The sequence below is a fragment of the Oncorhynchus keta genome, chromosome 1, assembly GCF_023373465.1.
Source record: "Oncorhynchus keta strain PuntledgeMale-10-30-2019 chromosome 1, Oket_V2, whole genome shotgun sequence".
Classification (NCBI taxonomy): domain Eukaryota; kingdom Metazoa; phylum Chordata; class Actinopteri; order Salmoniformes; family Salmonidae; genus Oncorhynchus; species Oncorhynchus keta.
The window spans coordinates 40052394-40070816 of NC_068421.1; the positions used below are offsets into that span (position 1 = coordinate 40052394).

At 42.3% G+C, this 18423-nt stretch overlaps 3 protein-coding genes across 11 annotated transcripts in view; all 3 read right to left on the reverse strand.

Moving 5' to 3' along the window:
* The window catches only part of LOC118384915 (large neutral amino acids transporter small subunit 4-like), a 34281-nt gene extending 27686 nt beyond the window's left edge, over window positions 1-6595 (reverse strand). The window contains exons 1-2 of one of the 2 annotated variants that reach the window (XM_052524606.1): window positions 6435-6595; window positions 4377-4593 (exon numbers count right to left, since the gene is read on the reverse strand). In XM_052524606.1, coding sequence (XP_052380566.1) covers window positions 4377-4536 — 160 coding nt within the window. In that variant the 5' untranslated portion in view covers window positions 4537-4593; window positions 6435-6595. Of the gene's footprint in view, window positions 1-4376; window positions 4594-6400 lie in introns of both variants that reach the window. The other variant, XM_052524607.1, reaches the window with a different exon arrangement.
* Window positions 6596-6736: 141 nt separating this feature from the next.
* Window positions 6737-13990, reverse strand: LOC118384923 (NLR family member X1-like). Of its 2 annotated transcripts, XM_035771635.2 has the most exons (8): window positions 13683-13990; window positions 11189-13345; window positions 10594-11043; window positions 10359-10445; window positions 10099-10182; window positions 9903-9986; window positions 9574-9657; window positions 6737-7791 (listed from the first exon to the last, which is right to left on the reverse strand). In XM_035771635.2, exons 2-6 carry the CDS (start codon window positions 13132-13134, stop codon window positions 9911-9913), a joined length of 2643 nt encoding a protein of 880 aa, XP_035627528.1. In that variant the 5' UTR covers window positions 13135-13345; window positions 13683-13990; the 3' UTR covers window positions 6737-7791; window positions 9574-9657; window positions 9903-9910. The 2 variants fall into 2 exon arrangements, with proteins under 2 accessions (XP_035627528.1, XP_035627543.1); XM_035771650.2 differs by lacking the exon at window positions 10359-10445.
* A 122-nt stretch (window positions 13991-14112) lies between these two features.
* LOC118396381 (unconventional myosin-Ic-like) overlaps window positions 14113-18423 on the reverse strand; it is a 70211-nt gene continuing 65900 nt past the window's right edge. For 5 of the 7 annotated variants that reach the window (XM_052524625.1, XM_052524620.1, XM_052524619.1 and 2 more), the window contains exons 28-32: window positions 18109-18244; window positions 17817-17887; window positions 17467-17564; window positions 16946-17103; window positions 14113-16637 (exon numbers count right to left, since the gene is read on the reverse strand). In XM_052524625.1, the coding sequence (XP_052380585.1) occupies window positions 16977-17103; window positions 17467-17564; window positions 17817-17887; window positions 18109-18244 (432 nt within the window). In that variant the 3' untranslated portion in view covers window positions 14113-16637; window positions 16946-16976. The remainder of the gene's footprint in view (window positions 16638-16945; window positions 17104-17466; window positions 17565-17816; window positions 17888-18108; window positions 18245-18423) is intronic. The other 2 variants (XM_052524615.1, XM_052524612.1) reach the window with 1 other exon arrangement.

Consider the following 18423-nt stretch of genomic DNA (forward strand, 5'->3'; position numbering starts at 1 on the left):
ATCACAGGCCATGTTCTAATGATATTATTACGTTCTAGTCCATCACAGGTCATTTTCTAATGATATTATTACATTCTAGTCCATCACAGGTCATGTTCTAATGATTTTATTACATTCTAGTCCATCACAGGCCATGTTCTAATGATATTATTACGTTCTAGTCCATCACAGGCCATGTTCTAATGATATTATTACGTTCTAGTCCATCACAGGCCATGTTCTAATGATATTATTACGTTCTAGTCCATCACAGGCCATGTTATAATGATATTATTACGTTCTAGTCCATCACAGGCCATGTTCTAATGATATTATTACGTTCTAGTCCATCACAGGCCATGTTCTAATGATATTATTATATGTTCTAGTCCATCACAGGCCATGTTCTAATGATATTATTACATTCTAGTCCATCACAGGCCATGTTCTAATGATATTATTATATGTTCTAGTCCATCACAGGCCATGTTCTAATGATATTATTATATGTTCTAGTCGGTCACAGGCCATGTTCTAATGATATTATTACATTCTAGTCCATCACAGGTCATGTTCTAATGATATTATTACATTCTAGTCCATCACAGGTCATGTTCTAATGATATTATTACGTTCTAGTCCATCACAGGCCATGTTCTAATGATATTATTACGTTCTAGTCCATCACAGGCCATGTTCTAATGATATTATTACGTTCTAGTCCATCACAGGCCATGTTCTAATGATATTATTATGTTCTAGTCCATCACAGGCCATGTTCTAATGATATTATTACGTTCTAGTCCATCACATGCCATGTTCTAATGATATTATTACGTTCTAGTCCATCACAGGTCATGTTCTAATGATATTATTACATTCTAGTCCATCACAGGTCATGTTCTAATGATATTATTACATTCTAGTCCATCACAGGCCATGTTCTAATGATATTATTACGTTCTAGTCCATCACAGGCCATGTTCTAATGATATTATTACGTTCTAGTCCATCACAGGCCATGTTCTAATGATATTATTACGTTCTAGTCCATCACAGGCCATGTTCTAATGATATTATTACGTTCTAGTCCATCACAGGCCATGTTCTAATGATATTATTACGTTCTAGTCCATCACAGGCCATGTTCTAATGATATTATTATATGTTCTAGTCCATCACAGGCCATGTTCTAATGATATTATTATATGTTCTAGTCGGTCACAGGCCATGTTCTAATGATATTATTACGTTCTAGTCCATCACAGTCCATGTTCTAATGATATTATTACGTTCTAGTCCATCACAGGCCATGTTCTAATGATATTATTACGTTCTAGTCCATCACAGGCCATGTTCTAATGATATTATTACGTTCTAGTCCATCACAGGCCATGTTCTAATGATATTATTACTTTCTAGTCCATCACAGGCCATGTTCTAATGATATTATTACGTTCTAGTCCATCACAGGCCATGTTCTAATGATATTATTACGTTCTAGTCCATCACAGGCCATGTTCTAATGATATTATTACGTTCTAGTCCATCACAGGCCATGTTCTAATGATATTATTATATGTTCTAGTCCATCACAGGCCATGTTCTAATGATATTATTATATGTTCTAGTCCATCACAGGCCATGTTCTAATGATATTATTACGTTCTAGTCCATCACAGGCCATGTTCTAATGATATTATTACGTTCTAGTCCATCACAGGCCATGTTCTAATGATATTATTACGTTCTAGTCCATCACAGGCCATGTTCTAATGATATTATTATATGTTCTAGTCCATCACAGGCCATGTTCTAATGATATTATTATATGTTCTAGTCCATCACAGGCCATGTTCTAATGATATTATTATATGTTCTAGTCCATCACAGGCCATGTTCTAATGATATTATTACGTTCTAGTCCATCACAGTCCATGTTCTAATGATATTATTACGTTCTAGTCCATCACAGGCCATGTTCTAATGATATTATTACGTTCTAGTCCATTCTATGTTCTAATGTCCATCCATCACAGGCCATGTTCTAATGATATTATTATATGTTCTAGTCCATCACAGGCCATGTTCTAATGATATTATTACGTTCTAGTCCATCACAGGCCATGTTCTAATGATATTATTATATGTTCTAGTCCATCACAGGCCATGTTCTAATGATATTATTACGTTCTAGTCCATCACAGTCCATGTTCTAATGATATTATTACGTTCTAGTCCATCACAGGCCATGTTCTAATGATATTATTACATTCTAGTCCATCACAGGCCATGTTCTAATGATATTATTATATGTTCTAGTCCATCACAGTCCATGTTCTAATGATATTATTACGTTCTAGTCCATCACAGGCCATGTTCTAATGATATTATTATATGTTCTAGTCCATCACAGGCCATGTTCTAATGATATTATTATATGTTCTAGTCCATCACAGTCCATGTTCTAATGATATTATTACGTTCTAGTCCATCACAGGCCATGTTCTAATGATATTATTATGTTCTAGTCCATCACAGGCCATGTTCTAATGATATTATTATATGTTCTAGTCCATCACAGTCCATGTTCTAATGATATTATTACGTTCTAGTCCATCACAGGCCATGTTCTAATGATATTATTACGTTCTAGTCCATCACAGGCCATGTTCTAATGATATTATTACATTCTAGTCCATCACAGGCCATGTTCTAATGATATTATTATATGTTCTAGTCCATCACAGGCCATGTTCTAATGATATTATTATATATTCTAGTCCATCACAGGCCATGATGCTGTGCTTTATTTGTCCTATCATCTCAAGATCTCAGTGATGACACATATTTTCGGCCCACTGCCTCCCTAAGTGTCTGTGTATTTGAAAGATGAAAGGAGGACAGACGAGTCATAGACTATGGGAACACAGAGAGAGAGAGAGAGAGAGATCCAAGTCACCGGTTTGCTGTAGCATTTAGATGCAAATAAACCAATAAAACAAAAGATGCCCTTGTGAGCACCTGGAAATGTACCTGGTACTTTCATCCCACCACCCCTTGGTTTCATTCATCATCTCTGTGATGTGGGTGATTTAGTGGAACCATTAAATCCCCACAGAGATAGAGAGCTCTGAATCATCGCTGCATTAGAGGCTTATTAAACAGGCTGACTGCTATTGATGTGTTTTTTTGTCTCAAAGCTCAACTTTGGCTGGGCTGGAAACAACGCAAGTGTCTTGGACAATGATATAATAAATCCCTCTCACACACTTTCAACACTAGCCAGGCTTGTATAGGTGTGTTTTTCTAAAAGGCCACTTGCTGTCCTTTATGGCAACATCAAAAAAACTGTTAAAAACCCCCAATTATGTCATATTCTGCAGTAGTTGCTCTGGGCCTGTATTCGTAAAGCATTTCAGAGTAGAAGTCCTGATCTAGGATCAGGTCTTCCTGTCTATGTAATCTTAGTCATGATCTAAAAGGAGAAACTGATCCTATATCAGCACTCCTACTCTATGACTGTGAATTTGGTACTGGTTACATTTGCATTGAAGTAGACAAAGCCCCTCGGGAGGAACTGATCATGTCAATTATAAGTGGAAACTCATTCAATTCCTCTGCTCAATGTGATTGGATTAGAAACCCCTCACCCCTTCATCCTATCCTCACCCACAGAGCATCCTTTTGATCTGAACATTCTATCACATCCTTCTATTGTAACCCCCCAATGAAATAACGTACGGTATTGTTCTAAAGAGCCCCATTGAAGTGTTGTACCATTCCAACAAATTGAATTAAAACTACACAGACACATAAAGTCCTCTTCGTCTCACAGTAGTGAAATAGAAACACCTTTTGTTGCTGAATGATATAAGCATAATAAGTAGGATAGCTTAAAACACACTCAATCTTTGTCAGACCTTCCAAGCCCAAGTGATACCCATTCACCTGTCTCACATGCTGAAGAGGCGTTTCAGTTGAAAACATTCAGTTGGACAACTGACTAGGTATCTCCCTTTCCCCCAATAATAGATATAGAGGGGGGTGCTATAAAAACAAAGGTTGCTAAATGTCACAATGAAAACAAGTATTTAAAGCAACAAAAACTACACATTCACTGAAGCAACAAAAACCTTCCATCATTCTCACATCTACAATACTTATATAATAACACAGGTATAACCCATGTAATAACAGTATTCCCTTTTTGGGGTTTCCTATTCATTGTAATAAAAATGGCCTACAACGTAAAATAGCATTGAGCACCTGGAATAGTGTTATACTGTATAAATCAGACCAATTGTCTCAATTTCCCAACCACCTATAGTGACAAAACAGGTTATACAACACAGTGCATGATGGGTATTGTAGTGCATCATGATACACAGCCTTACCAGGTTCTCTGCAGAGGTAGGAGTAGAAGCCTTCAGACTTGAGCATGATGAGCAGGGAGCCCCAGCCCAGCAGCACAGCAGAGAACAGCAGGTTCTCTATGACCGCTGTCACAGCCATCCACCAGCGCCTGGAGAAGGCTGTGGCCAGGGAGGGTGCCATCTTCACGAGGAGACGAGGGGCACAACGAGGCTCGTAGAACGAAGGAGGGCTGGTGGCCTGGAAGATAAGGTCGATACATATTAAGGGTCAGGTCTAAGAGTGTGAAGAGACACATTTGGTAGTTGTTTGACATTCATACTATAAGAAACTGTATATGAGTTAGTGAGGGATACATCAGAGGTAGCCAATACATACACTAATTATGGAATGTGTACAGTATAAGACTAAAGCTATCAGCCTTTAAGTAACTGGGCTTCCCTTGTCTTTATCCTTGTAGGTTAATAATTTGTCACTATTACAAAACAGCTGAGCTCTTCAATGAGAGTGCCTGGACAACAAAACCCGCCCTACTCATGTCCCAAAACACCGCACCAGCTCCCTCTGATTGGCAGACTGTTTCCTGGACCTCCACCATTGGCTGCATATTAATAACGTTACCAAGGATGACTCCACGTGAGGCCAAGATCCCGCAGGTTCGAACCAGTGCGGCGCGAGATTCTCAGCAATGAGAACGTTTTGTTCCCATCTTCACCCGACATCAATACATGCCTATGGGCTAACCGTAATATACAATATATATGTTACGTAATATATAATGACGAGGATACGTTGCTCGTACTAAGCCTATGTTTCAGGCTACATTTTGTGATACATTCATATTTTGTCAAATTCATTCCCAAATAATTGTATGACCAGCGGTGAACAGACCCACTGACCAACTAACCATTAGACATGCATTGCATACTATATTAGTCTATGAGGTCATTTGATTTTTTACTACATATTAGACTATTCATGTTGGTTATTTTATTGATATGTGTGAAGGTCAGGTCCTCAGCACTATTGACACTGTGTATTAAGCCTATATTTGGATTCGCCGAGTCCTTGTGAGGTTCTTAAACAATAGCAGCATGGTAGAAGTGAGCAGCCCTGTAAACTGGTGTGAGCTGGACTGAAATATATCAGCCCTCTCAATGCGCCTCCTGCAACCCCACCCCATCTCTTTCGCACGAAGACCAGCTGTTCAGTATCAGAAACACAGCACGGAGTGCATAAGAATAGTCTCACCGTTCGCAACAAAACTGCATTTAGCCTGCAGCTTCCATGCAGTTTCACAAATCTCAATGTCCTTTGTTGCTGCTGTTTTGGCAGCAACGACATTGTATGGTTTCACTATTATTATGAAGCACAATGTTATTGTTATTACTAAAAATAGTAATAAATGGACACACAGGTAAGGACAGTTATCTAATATGGCTGTACTTCGTTGCAAAGCAAATATCCATATGGACATTAAAAATATAAACTCTTAAACTCAATCTGTAGAAATGCAAAATAAAATCAGGATAAAATGACACTGAAAAAGTCAACTGCATGCTGTTATTTCCCTAAAATAATTGAAAATAAAGCGTTGCAAACGGTGTATAGGCGACTCAAGGAAAACACCATAAACAAAAACATAACTGGGACGATCACCCTCTTAAATCACGTGCACTAGACAATATGTAACAGTAAAGTTGCTATATTGAAAACTAACAGCACTGCAAGCAACAATAAACACCTCATGTTAACATCAAATTCATAGTTTAACTGACTCATACTGTCCTTGATAGGCCTACAGTCATTTTAAAGAGAACTTTCAATTGGAACATTGTTGCATGATTTGTCTCGGATAACCAGTCTACATCATTTCAGGCCCGGCTACGAAGATATGACAAAATATAAACAATATTGCATTTCTGCACTCATATATATATATATATTGTTTTTTCAGTGATCAATTTTCAATAAAAGCAAAGTAGAGAATTTACAGATTCCTCCCCTTAGAATAACAGTAGAGCATCCCTAAAGTGCGGTACCATACCGGAGTGTCTGGAACCAAGAACAAGGTCGCCTACCTCTCCTCTGACTGGACTCTGTCTTTGTATTAAAATCTATCTATATAAGGTAGATTGTAGACTTGATGCTAATTGTTTCTTTGCATCAACATTTCTCTTTTCAACGCCGATTCCTGCTTTTATTTTCGCCACCGAAAGCTGCACAAACAAGCCTGCGTCTCCATTGGCCAGGCCCCGAGCTAGAGAAGAGCTCAAACCAATCAGAGAGCGCTTAAATTATTAAATAAATAATTGGTACAAACAGCCAGCTAATGTTTTGACACAGAAGACGTGGGTGTTATGGCAAATAATATGAATTTAAATAAGGACTTGCACGCATTGTTTTATTTTCAATTACATGTAGAGGTTCGTACATTGTCTAGTCTAATTATAGATAAAACAAAAATAGCAAACTTGAGTTAAATGGGAAGCATTTTCCCGATGTTTTTTAAAAATATTTCCAGACAAACTTTTTCCAAAGTGCATAAAGGGATTATGAGTTTCTACCTTCACAGGTGACAAAGTATAGAATTCGATTTGTAGTAATAGTAGCACTGTCCCTGAGCATCACAAAAATCACCTTATGATTCAGGTACTTTACATATTTTCCTTTTTCTATGGAAATGGGAAACAAAGGATAATGACATGCATGTATGTCCCCATGGACCAGACTAGGAAGGATGCAAACAAAAACACTGCAGAAAAGTTTAAATTGATGGTGACATCTTGTGGTAGAATAAAGAAATACTCTCAACTTAATACATTTCTATATTAATTCTAAGTAGTGAAATGTAGTTGGCTACCAACAAATTATTGTTAACCCATTAATGCCCAACTTTGTTAGAGTGAACATGATCATCTAAATTTTGCACATATGACCCTAGCCTTCCAGTAGGTCATGTGTATGTATGCAGGTCTATTGCTCCCTGCTGGCCATCCATGGAAGTGCTGTTTAAACGTTTAAACTCGTTACTTGGTGGCGTTTCTGACAACACAAGAAGGCAACCTGTTGGAAAAACGTGTAGACCTATTGCAGACGATTTCATTGACCTATGGCTCCATTCATTGACCTATTACAACCTGACAACCAAATATAAACTCTTAGTTCTTTGAACAAAAATAATAATTAAATACTAATAACATTTTATAACATTTTTTTATAACATTTTTCATACCATGTATATGTGCAAAAGTACCATATCACACAAATTATAAACAACCACATCATCCACCAATGATAAAGTACTTGGAGTCTATCATCAGCAACAGGAAAGGCAGATGAAATCAGATGCACACTTTGATGTCCAGATGAGATGTGCTCCTGGCAAACTCCTTCAGCTTCCTGACTCCCTCCTTTGATAACTTGTTGTCAAACATCCTGAGCAAAGAGACAAAGTCACAATGAAATATCAACATATGTAAAATATTATCTTGTTCAAATAGTAGGAAACTGAGCAGATAACAGTATCAATGCTAAGTCAACTAAATGAAAGATGGTAAGGTTACAGATGCTAAGATGTTAAGGTTACAGATGCTAAGATGTTAAGGTTACAGATGCTAAGATGTTAAGGTTACAGATGCTAAGATGTTAAGGTTACAGATGCTAAGACGTTAAGGTTACAGATGCTAAGATGTTAAGGTTACAGATGGGGTGGCATGTAGCCTAGCGGTTAGAGTGTTGGGCCAGTAACCGAAAAGTTGCAAGATCAAATCCCCGAGCTGACAAGGTAAAAATCTGTCGTTCTGCCCCTGAACAAGTCAGTTAACCCACTGTTCCTAGGCCGTCATTGAAAATAAGAATTTGTTTTTAGCCCACTTGTCTAGTTAAATAAAGGTAAAACATATATTTTTTTAAATGCATACCTCCAGATTGGAATTCAAATGTTTTAATTGGAGCATATATTTTTTTTCACCTTTATTTAACCAGGTCGGCTAGTTGAGAACAACTTCTCATTTACAACGGCGATCTGGACAAGATAAAGCAAAGCAGTGCGACACAAACAACAACACAGGGTTACACATGGAATAAACAAGCGTACAGTCAATAACACAATAGAAAAAAATCAAGTCTATATACAGTGTGTGCAAATGGCGTGAGGTGGTAAGGCAATAAATAGGCCATAGTAGCGAAGTAATCATATTTAGTCAAATAACACTGGAGTGGTAGATGAGCAGATGATGATGTGCAAGTAGAAATACTGGTGTGCAAAAGAGCAGAAAAGTAAATAAAAACAATATGGGGATGAGGTAGGTAGATTGGGTGGGCAATTTACAGATGGGCTATGTACAGCTGCAGCGATCGGTTAGCTGCTCAGATAGCAGTTGTTAAAAGTTAGTGAGGGAAATATAAGTCTCCAGCTTCAGCGATTTTTGCAATTCGTTCCAGTCATTGGCAGGGTTAGTCTGGAAGGAGTTTACAGTCTAGCTAGACACCTAGGTATTTGTAGTTGTCCACATATTCTGAGTCAGAACCGTCCAGAGTAGACGCTCGTCGGGCGGGCGGGTGCGGGCAGCGAACGGTTGAAAAGCATGCATTTCGTTTTACTAGTGTTTAAGTGCAGTTGGACGCCACAGAAGGAGTGTTGTATGGCATTGAAGCTCGTATGGAGGTTAACACAGTGTCCAAAGAAGGGCCAGATGTATACAGAATGGTATCGTCTGTGTAGAGGTGGAACCCTGTGGTACCCCCATAGAGACTGCCAGAGGTCCGGACAACAGGCCCTCCGATTTGACACACTGAACTCTGTCTGAGAAGTAGTTGGTGAACCAGGCAAGGCAGTCATTTGTGAAACCAAGGCTGTTGAGTCTACCGATTAGATTACGGTGATTGACAGAGTCGAAAGCCTTGGCCAGGTTGATGAAGATGGCTGCACAGTAATGTCTTTTATCGATGGCGGTTATGATATCGTTTAGTACCTTGAGCGTGGCTGAGGTGCACCCGTGACCAGCTCGGAAACCGGATTGCACAGCGGAGAAGGTACAGTGGGATTCGAAATGGTCAGTGATCTGTTTATTAACTTGGTTTTCAAAGACTTTTGAGAGACAGGGCAGGATGGGCAGTGTATAGGTCTATAACAGTTTGGGTTTAGAGTGTCACCCCCTTTGAAGAGGGGGATGACCGCATGGTATAACAGAGTATGTGTGTGTGTATACTGCTCACCAGAGATGTTCCAGAGTGGTATTCTCAGTCAGTGCTTCCATGAGGAGTTCTGCTCCCTTATCAGTAATCTGGTTGTCACGGAGCCTGAGGAACACAAAAACAAGTCTGTTGACCAAAAGCCTATGGCCCAGGATCAATCCAAGACAGATTAATAACCTAGGTACAGTGATGGTGCACATCTGCAATCGTTTGAATCCAGGCCCTATTCTTGTAATTACCTAGTGTGAACTGACATGAGAATGTGAGAGAACTTGACCACAGATGTGTAACTAGGCTGTTTTTAACCGCAAAGGATGATATCTTTGATCGCAGTGCTTTCCCATCCTCACCTGACATCTTAAAGTGTATGATTGGTCCGCAGTAGATCCGCCAGATAGCCCGCTCCCACATCGCCAATGTGATTGATGGCCATCCTTTAACCATGGAATGATGGCAGACAATGATTGGTGAGAGACTGCTTTATAATAGTTTTATTCGTTTTATTGAGTACCTGTAGCCTATCAGAGCATTGATATCCTGTGTTACCTGAGGTCGACCACTGTGTGGTTGTCTTTCAGTCCTTCTGTAAGCACATTGAGTCCCTCACAACCCAGTCCTGTCCCCACCACCCTGGAAAAGGAACAATTCCACAGGGTTGTGTTCATTAGGGCATGCCATGGAAAACGTTTTAAACCGCATTGCAACAGAAAATAAAAATGAGTGCATGTAGTCCCTCCAAGGTGGTGATGTCAGTTGTCCTATCCAACTATTCTCTCTGCTTCAATTAGCCCTTATACTGTCCTCACCACAGTCTCTCGACACGGCAGTCTGGGCTCTGCAGGGCACAGGCTAACACAACTGCCCCCTCTGGACCCAGTGGATTCTGCCCTAGCCTTTATGAGGAACGAATACAGGAGATAAATACAGGGTTTTCGTTCTCACGTATCAAGAAACGCATACTGTTTGGAGAAAAATATAAATAACTTAATTTTTGTGTTTGGATTAAGCCTGATTTAAGGTTTTACACATGACTTAGCCCACCTGAGGGTGCTGAAGAGAGGGAGTACAGGCAACAATCTGCGCAGGCCTTCTGCGTCCAGCCCCTGGGCCTCCAGATTCAGATCCTGCAGGTCTGGGATCAGCTGCAGCAGGAAGGCCAGCTCGCTCCAGTCCCTCTTGGCTGGGCCAGACTGGTCTGGGACCTGTTGCTGGGCCAGGACCTGCAGCCAGGATTGTAGACGCTGCACCAGGCCTGGGTCCTGGGCCTCGTACAGGCAGTGGCACACGTTGACCTGCCTCTCTGGACTCAGTCTGCCACATTGGAGCTGGCAGTGGAGCAGGCTCAGGAGAAAGGGAGGGGTGAAAGGAGGAGGAGAAGGAGAGGGCAGGGATAGAGAGGAGGAAGAGAGAGATGGGAATATATGGGATCTGCCTGGAAATAGTCCATCCAGGATGACACGGGTTTGAGGTACCAATAAGCCAGATACAAATCTAAGGAGAAAAATAAAAAATAATCTACAATTAATGGAGAGAAAAATAAGTTCAGAGACATTTTCTGAACGTTAATATGGGATGAAGTGAATTACAAAACACAACATTACTTTTGTCTATGTTTTTTATGCACATATTATTTGACCTGCAGAAGAGGTCCATGTGACCAGACTGATGGTGTCCACCCCAGGAGAAAGCCTTCTTGATGCATCTGCGCAGGAGCCGTCTGGGCGTCAGGAGCTTATTAGCAGTGGAGGTTAACACTTTGTGCAGGGAGACTGGAAACATGGCTACAACGACGGCTGACTTGAGGCCTAAGAACGGGTCTGAGCCGGAGAGGGCCTGCAGGACGTAGTACAGAGCAGCCAGGAACTCCTGTACACTAGTGTGGAGGAAGTGGAAGCTCCTCTGGTAGGTGAGCGAGGCCCGGTCCTCTCTGAGGATCTCCACCAGGAAGGCCTTGGACAGCCCGCTGCAGTCCAGGGAGAAAGAGCTCAGATCAGCCTGGTCGAAGAGGAAGCGCCGCTCCAGTAGGCCCTGGAAGGCCAGGGCTCCCAGGTCTCTCAGCATGGGCCGCATCTCCTTTAGGACCCGCGGGGCCTCCTGGAGACGCTGCGGGCTGCAGCCTTCCTGGCTGCGGCCCTCTCCGTGGAACACCAGGACGGACTTGAGGAAGCAGCAGTAGATCTCTGTGATGGTGATGGGCTTGACATCGCCGCTCATTAACGTCACACTGGGAACAGTGAAGGAGAAGATGGAAGGGGTTGGAGTGGCTTTTTCAGCGCTGTTGTTGGTGGTATCACTGGAGCCTGCTGGCGTTGTCCTAGCTGTACTGGGCAGAGTGGTGGTGGTGACTTGGCTAAAGTAGCTGGGGGCTCCGTCACGGAGGGCAGTGGAGACTATCCAGCAGAAGGCCGGTATACGACACATGAGCTGGAGGGGCTGGTAGGAGGAAACGTAGCCCCACACGGCAGAGGCCACCAGGGGAGAGCTGCAGCTCTGCTCAAAGTAGTGCCTCTGCTGGTCTGTGGAGAAGCCCAGGACGCTGTAGAGCTGGGTCACCAGCAGTGGAGGGACCTTGGAGACGGCGTGGGGCCGTGATGTGACCAGGATGGAGATACCGGGGAGGAGGTGACCCTTGATCAGGTTCACCACCATCTCCCCCATGCCCAGCCTCCGCTCCGGATCCGAGCACTTGGGACTCCGTTCAAAGTCCAGAGGGAAGCGGAACTCATCGAGCCCGTCCAAGATGAGCAGGATCCGGCTGGGTTGGGAGTCAACGACCCGGGCCAGAACAGGTTTGAGGTGGCTGTAGTGCACCAGAAGAAGCTCCTGCAAGCTCTGCGGCTCACTGAGCAGATTGAGCTCTCTGAAGGATAGGGACAGGACTATCTTCTGGGAGTCAGAGTTCCTGGCCCACTCATAAATCAGACGTATAACCACGGTGGTCTTCCCACTGCCAGCCACCCCCGAGAGCAGAGTCATATTGTCTCCTGGAACAGACAGCAGACTCTGGCAGACATCTTGAAAGGTACAGACCTGGTCCTGGCTCCGGAAGGCATCACCCACCATGGCTGCCTCGTGCTGGTGGTACTGCAGGGGAACAGAGTAGCCCACGCACCTGGACAACGTAATATCTGTAAAGGAACCAGGCTCATTAACGCTCTCTGAGTTACTAGTCCCGATCCTAAGGTAATCAACGGGACCGTGCTGCCTGCCTAATATGTCCTTGTGTTTCCTCAAGTGCTCCTGCATGTTGGTTGGACCAGAGTCACTGCTGCTGGTTCCAGTGCCCTTGGGTGGGACAGCAGCTAGCATAGACCCTGACTCTGTGTTGGCTCTCTGTGACTGTAGTACATGAAAGAAGGCTCGACAGGCTTCCTCTCCACGCCCGTGTAGCACATCCAGCAGAGTCCTCATGCAGTCCCTCTCCCCCGGGCGACCTCCCCCTCTCACTAGGCTGAGGTCCTCCTCAGTAAGAGCCCCTACCTGATAAAGAAGCTCCTGGAGGTGGGTGACATTTTGGCTCCAGCTCTCCACCAGTTGCACACGACGCTCCTGTAGTTCTATACTGCGTGGCCCCACCGCCATTATGGGGACTGGGGAGACTCACTCTTGCGGTGACTGGTTTACCAGAATATATTTGTCTGTTGCCCACTTATTCAACAACATACAAGACTCGCAGGAGAAGTGGTTTGAATATGGAAGTGGTTCTTCCGCATTCCTTTCTGTAAATCAAGGCGTTGTTTACAGCATAAAAATGGAGCAATACAGGTCCACATAGTCGCAGTTGTCATTTCAGCTAAAAACAGAAAATAATATTAGTCTGACATTGTAGCTTAGGCTATAAAACAAACTTGTCAACTATAAATGTTGTGTTATTGAATTGTAATTATTAAGTCAACATAACTAGAAAATAAATATATATTTATTTTTAATGGTGTAATATCGGACTTCCCAAAACAGACTTTAATCCGCTGAGTTTGCAAGATTCCATAATAACCTGTTGCCACTAAGATTACAATTTAATGCATTACAGGTTATAACATGATTATTACAATAAAAGTTATGGCATCAGTGTCAAATGTGTCAAAATGTCAGAACATGAAAGGTAGAATGATTGCTAAAAATAAATTTACCCCTTTTGAAAGTGAAATTATATCAACTTTCCCGAATGATGACTCACTGATATACCTAGTCTAGTCTATAAGTGAACATTGATTAACCACCAATGCCATGTTTTTAAATAACAGTTCAAAACTATTATTAAAACCTGGTGTGTTGGTTTTATACACCTATAGAGCAGAGAGACTATTCAAACTCAAGACTAGAGATAAATGTCAAATTCCTCATCGCAGCTGAGGATTGCGTCACTTCGTACAGTCCCTTGAGATCAAAACGTCATTTCAACACGACGGTAGGTTGGTAGGTTTTAGCTGTTCTGGCTTGGGATTTATAAAGACCGCACAGTATAATTCAGAGTAAAGATTACTTGCATAATGTAGTTTTACTGTTAAAATGCATCAAATTATCAAGGAAGGATGTTTGTAATGAAGGACCCAGACAGAATAATATAATTTAAAGTTTATTTTTTTTACATTTTATCTTTAGCGTGTTGGTCTAATTCTACATGATGGTGCATACAGACACTCAGGACTGATTGTAAATTATTAAAAAATAGGATTTGGTTTGAAGACAGGCTTTATAGAGAAACTTCTATGACATTCTAAAACGTTGGAATCCGATTTTTTTGGTATATATAGTTTTTACTCTGGAATAAGTGACATTGTCGAGGAGGTATTTGTCACAGAATTCCATACAAAATGGGTTGTAAATTTCTATTAAACTCAAGGCACATTAGCAACACAATTTTTTTTAACAAATCTAAATTAAATGTTACACTTACAAATCCTCACTTGGCTCAAATCTCTTATTAGAGCACAGAACACAATAGCCCGGTCCCAGATCTGTTTGCGCTGTCTGGCATTGGCAAGAGAGCACAGACTGATCTGGGACCAGACTAACCAAGCACACATCTTCCACCAGGAAAATAATAACACTTTAAATTGACATATAATCATACAACAGACAATTAACAGACATTTCATCCATCAACTATTGCGTCTTTGGCTAGCGTCAGTGCAGTAGCACACCTTTAATTAGGCATATTACACCTGTCATACCGTTCTTTCACTGGGTTGCCAGCTGTCTCAGAGGCTTGGTCATAAGAGGATGGGGGGGGGCACTCAAGAGGCAAAGCAAAGGAAGAAGCAGCACAGAAACGTGAAGAGTGAAACGTTGCTCAGAAAGTCTGCTGGGGAGAGAGGTGTGTAGATTAAAACTCACCTCTATGAACTGTAGTGTCACGTGGGTTATACCAACACACCTCTGGTTTGTTACAAAGATAGCTAAGTGTTCCCGAGGATGTTACCGTTGATCCGTGTGCTTTCTGTGAAGAACACCCGTGGCTATGATGTATATGGTATGACGTAGGTATTAACACACCAGGAAGAGTCGCGATTGCATTTACTGCAGTGCATGGGGCATCTTCTCTCTTGAAGGCCTGTGTTCAGAAGTGCCAATCAAAACATTAAAAACATTGTTGAGAGGGCTGAGCTGTCGGTTGTCGATACGCCAGAAACAGTGAGGCTGTATTGTAGCGTAACACTGTGGACAGATTCTATATCAATATGTAGTGCATTTGTCTGTACCATCGTCCCCGTCACAAAGGATAGCACAAAAATCATAGTCGGGAAAGTAATGGTAAATGTGTTAAAAGAAGCAGTGAACGTTGTCCCGACGACTACTATAGCCTGACGAGAGCTGCTACACTTACCCAGAGTACGGAAACGGCAGCCTGGAAACGCCACACAAAAGGAAAGCAAATGGATCATAGCGCGTTTTCCAAAAAGCTTCAATTCTAGAGGTCTAACTTGGAGTGAAGTGTAAGTGTGTGTGTGTGTGTGTGTGTGTGTACAGTATGCATGTCTTTCTCTCTGAATCGTCTTCTTCCAGGCCATACGAGACATCTGGCTCTAACGGAGGAGTCAAGGTCATCCCCAAAGTGTCATTGTTTAATTGGTGCATCAACATATAAATAATCCATTAACAATAACTTAGTAAAGGAGAAAGGCACAATTGTTGGGTGGAAAACAAGAGATAAAATGCAAAGACTAAACCCCCCCAATTTCCTTTCTCACCGTTGTTCCCCTCTGTATCTCTATTATACATTGTAAAGCCCACATACACTATGGCGTTTCCATTATAAATCAATTATAAAAACACATTTCTCATCACCGAAATGCTTTGGTTTACGCTTCCATTTGGGCTCCTCCGTGATATTTACATCAAACAATGATTTAGAGATCTATGGCACTGCACAGACCAAATGTACTCCACATTCTGGCCAGTATGCTCTGGGTCAAAAGGTCACACACGCACATGACTTTTCTGCTAATATCCCTTCGGATGGAAAACCTCAAGAGCATTGTGTCCGAGTCGACACAAGTTTGAAAAACAAAATAACTCTTCATTATGACCTTCTCTACCAAACTCCCTTCTCGACAGCTCAAAACAAACCTGGCCTCTACATACCATCAGCCATCTACGTCATTTCCACTATAACACAAGCCTCTGCCCCCAAACAGTTAAGAGTAGTATCAGAGAGGGTGCAACGTCTACATTACTGAACAGAGAGAATATTGTGAAAAAAGAATGACGGAAAGAAAAAGAAGACCCGATACACCCTCATTGACTGCTTGTTCATGTTCCCAAATTAAGCAGAAGTAGTGCAGGGAAAATGCACCAAAACATTGTTATTCCTTGGCTTCATATAATAAAATCGTAATATTCAAATAACAAGCATTAATCCCCAAAATATATAAAACATAAATATCAATTAATTCAATCGCTTGACTTTCTCTTAATTGGAAGCACATGCCCGTTCCTGTAGCGAGAGCTGGCATTTGATTGGCTTAGGCAGAGAAGGGTCTGCGGTTGTGATTGGTGAATAGGAGCGTATTCCAGGAAGGACTTCCTTGGCGTGGTCAGATGATCAGCCATGTCTATCATCTTGAGTTCAGTCGAGGGGCAGTCTGAAATAGTTCAGGGAAGAGAAGAGGTAACCATTACAAATAAGTTACCTTAACTTTAACTCAATAACTGATTCTCTTTACAATGGAAACGTGCAGAACAAAATGGTGTCTACCAGAGATACACCTACAATGAAAATCAATGTACAGTTTAACAGGGGGCGTTAACAAAACAATCGTGTCCTGTACGTCACACAACAACAACCAGCTTTAAAAAGTCAAGTACAGTCAGCTGATATTAATACGAGTGCAGGACTCCAATAATCAATCAACTCTGACTCCAATCATGCAGTATTGATGTTTCAACCTACTGTATTAGTCCTGTAGGGGAGGACTGACGCTTTATATCCCTCCGTTATTCCGACTCACCACTGAGAGGTGGCCATTCTTCGCCTTGGCAACCAGCAGCTCAGAGCCAGAGGTGAAGTCTATGATCCCTTCCTTACCTTGGCCCATCGTGAAAGTTATACTGGGATAGAGAGAGAAAGAAGAGATGCAGTTCATTTACAGTCAAAACATATTTTTCTAACAAATTAAACTAATCGGATTGCAGATGGTGATGGTGTCTATGAATTCAAGTCCTGTCAGCTGGTGGTAGAATTCCATGCAAGAAATTTAACCCCAGAATGTCAATTGTGCATAGTTAATATTAATATAAACGTAGACCTGTTTTTCGATGCCACTGAATAACACAGGACATGGCTTATCTAGTTCCAGGTCTCAGTATCTACAAATAGACTTATCCACATAAAGTGATACCTACACCACAAACAGAATGACACGCCATCAAATCCACCATCCGACCACGGCCCGCTTCAGTGCAACAACTCACCTTCCCTGGTTGATGTTGATGCTGTTGACCTTGTCGGCACAAATGGCCACTTTGGTCAGGGTCTCGATGATGTGGTCACTCTGAAGCACCACATCTCCCTACAGACCAGAGGACACCGGAGAGGAGTTACATCTTCACTACTAGCCCGTCCCAGATCTGTTTGCGTTTGGCGTGACAATGACATTAGGTGTTGGCAAGACAGCACAAACTGACCTGGGATCAGGCTACTTCACTGCTACACCTAACAGAGGCATCGGTTAAGTACGTAATAGCCGGTGTGTCATGGGGTTATGGCCATGGGGTTAGGACCATGTTATGACTGTGTAAGACAGCGCTGAGGTCAGCCTCACCTTCTGTTTTTTGTCTTCAGTGGGCACGTGCAGTACGAAGACACCGTCACTGAGAGAGCTGACTGAGATACCTGAGGCCGGACAGACAGAGAGAGAGAAATGGTCATTGGGAGAACTATGAGCATCACTCAGACCAATTCAGCGTGGCCTCTAAGGACCCCAGACAACAGTAACCAGGGGCTTGGGTCCATTCCGTTTCCATTCAATCAATTTAGGAAGTAAACAGAAATTTCAATTGAAACGACATTTGACCAGCAACCCATCCTCGACCCCGAACCATGTGACCGCTGACCTTTGAGGGCGGCGTAGTCGATGCGCTGCTTGAGCTTGGCCTCCTCCACGATGACGGCACAGTTGGAGGTGAGCAGCAGCTGCCTTGGTCGAGCCTTGTAGCCCTTCCTGTCGTACTTGGTCACTGGGACTGCATACTGAGGAGTGGGAGGGGGACATTATTAGCCTTGTAGCCCTTCCTGTCATACTTGGTCACTGGGACTGCATACTGAGGAGTGGGAAGGGGACATTATTAGCCTTGTAGCCCTTCCTGTCATACTTGGTCACTGGGACTGCATACTGAGGAGTGGGAGGGGACATTATTAGTCTTGTAGCC

Excerpts from the sequence above, each read along its gene's own strand:
- LOC118384923 (XM_035771635.2), bottom strand. The coding sequence starts at position 13,134 with ATGGCGGTGGGGCCACGCAGTATAGAACTACAGGAGCGTCGTGTGCAA. Across the intron at positions 10,183-10,358 it reads TGCCGTGTCGAGAGACTGTG|GGTGGTGGGGACAGGACTGG; the intron begins GTGAGGACAGTA and ends TTCCTTTTCCAG. Across the intron at positions 9,987-10,098 it reads CACACAGTGGTCGACCTCAG|GATGGCCATCAATCACATTG; the intron begins GTAACACAGGAT and ends CCATGGTTAAAG.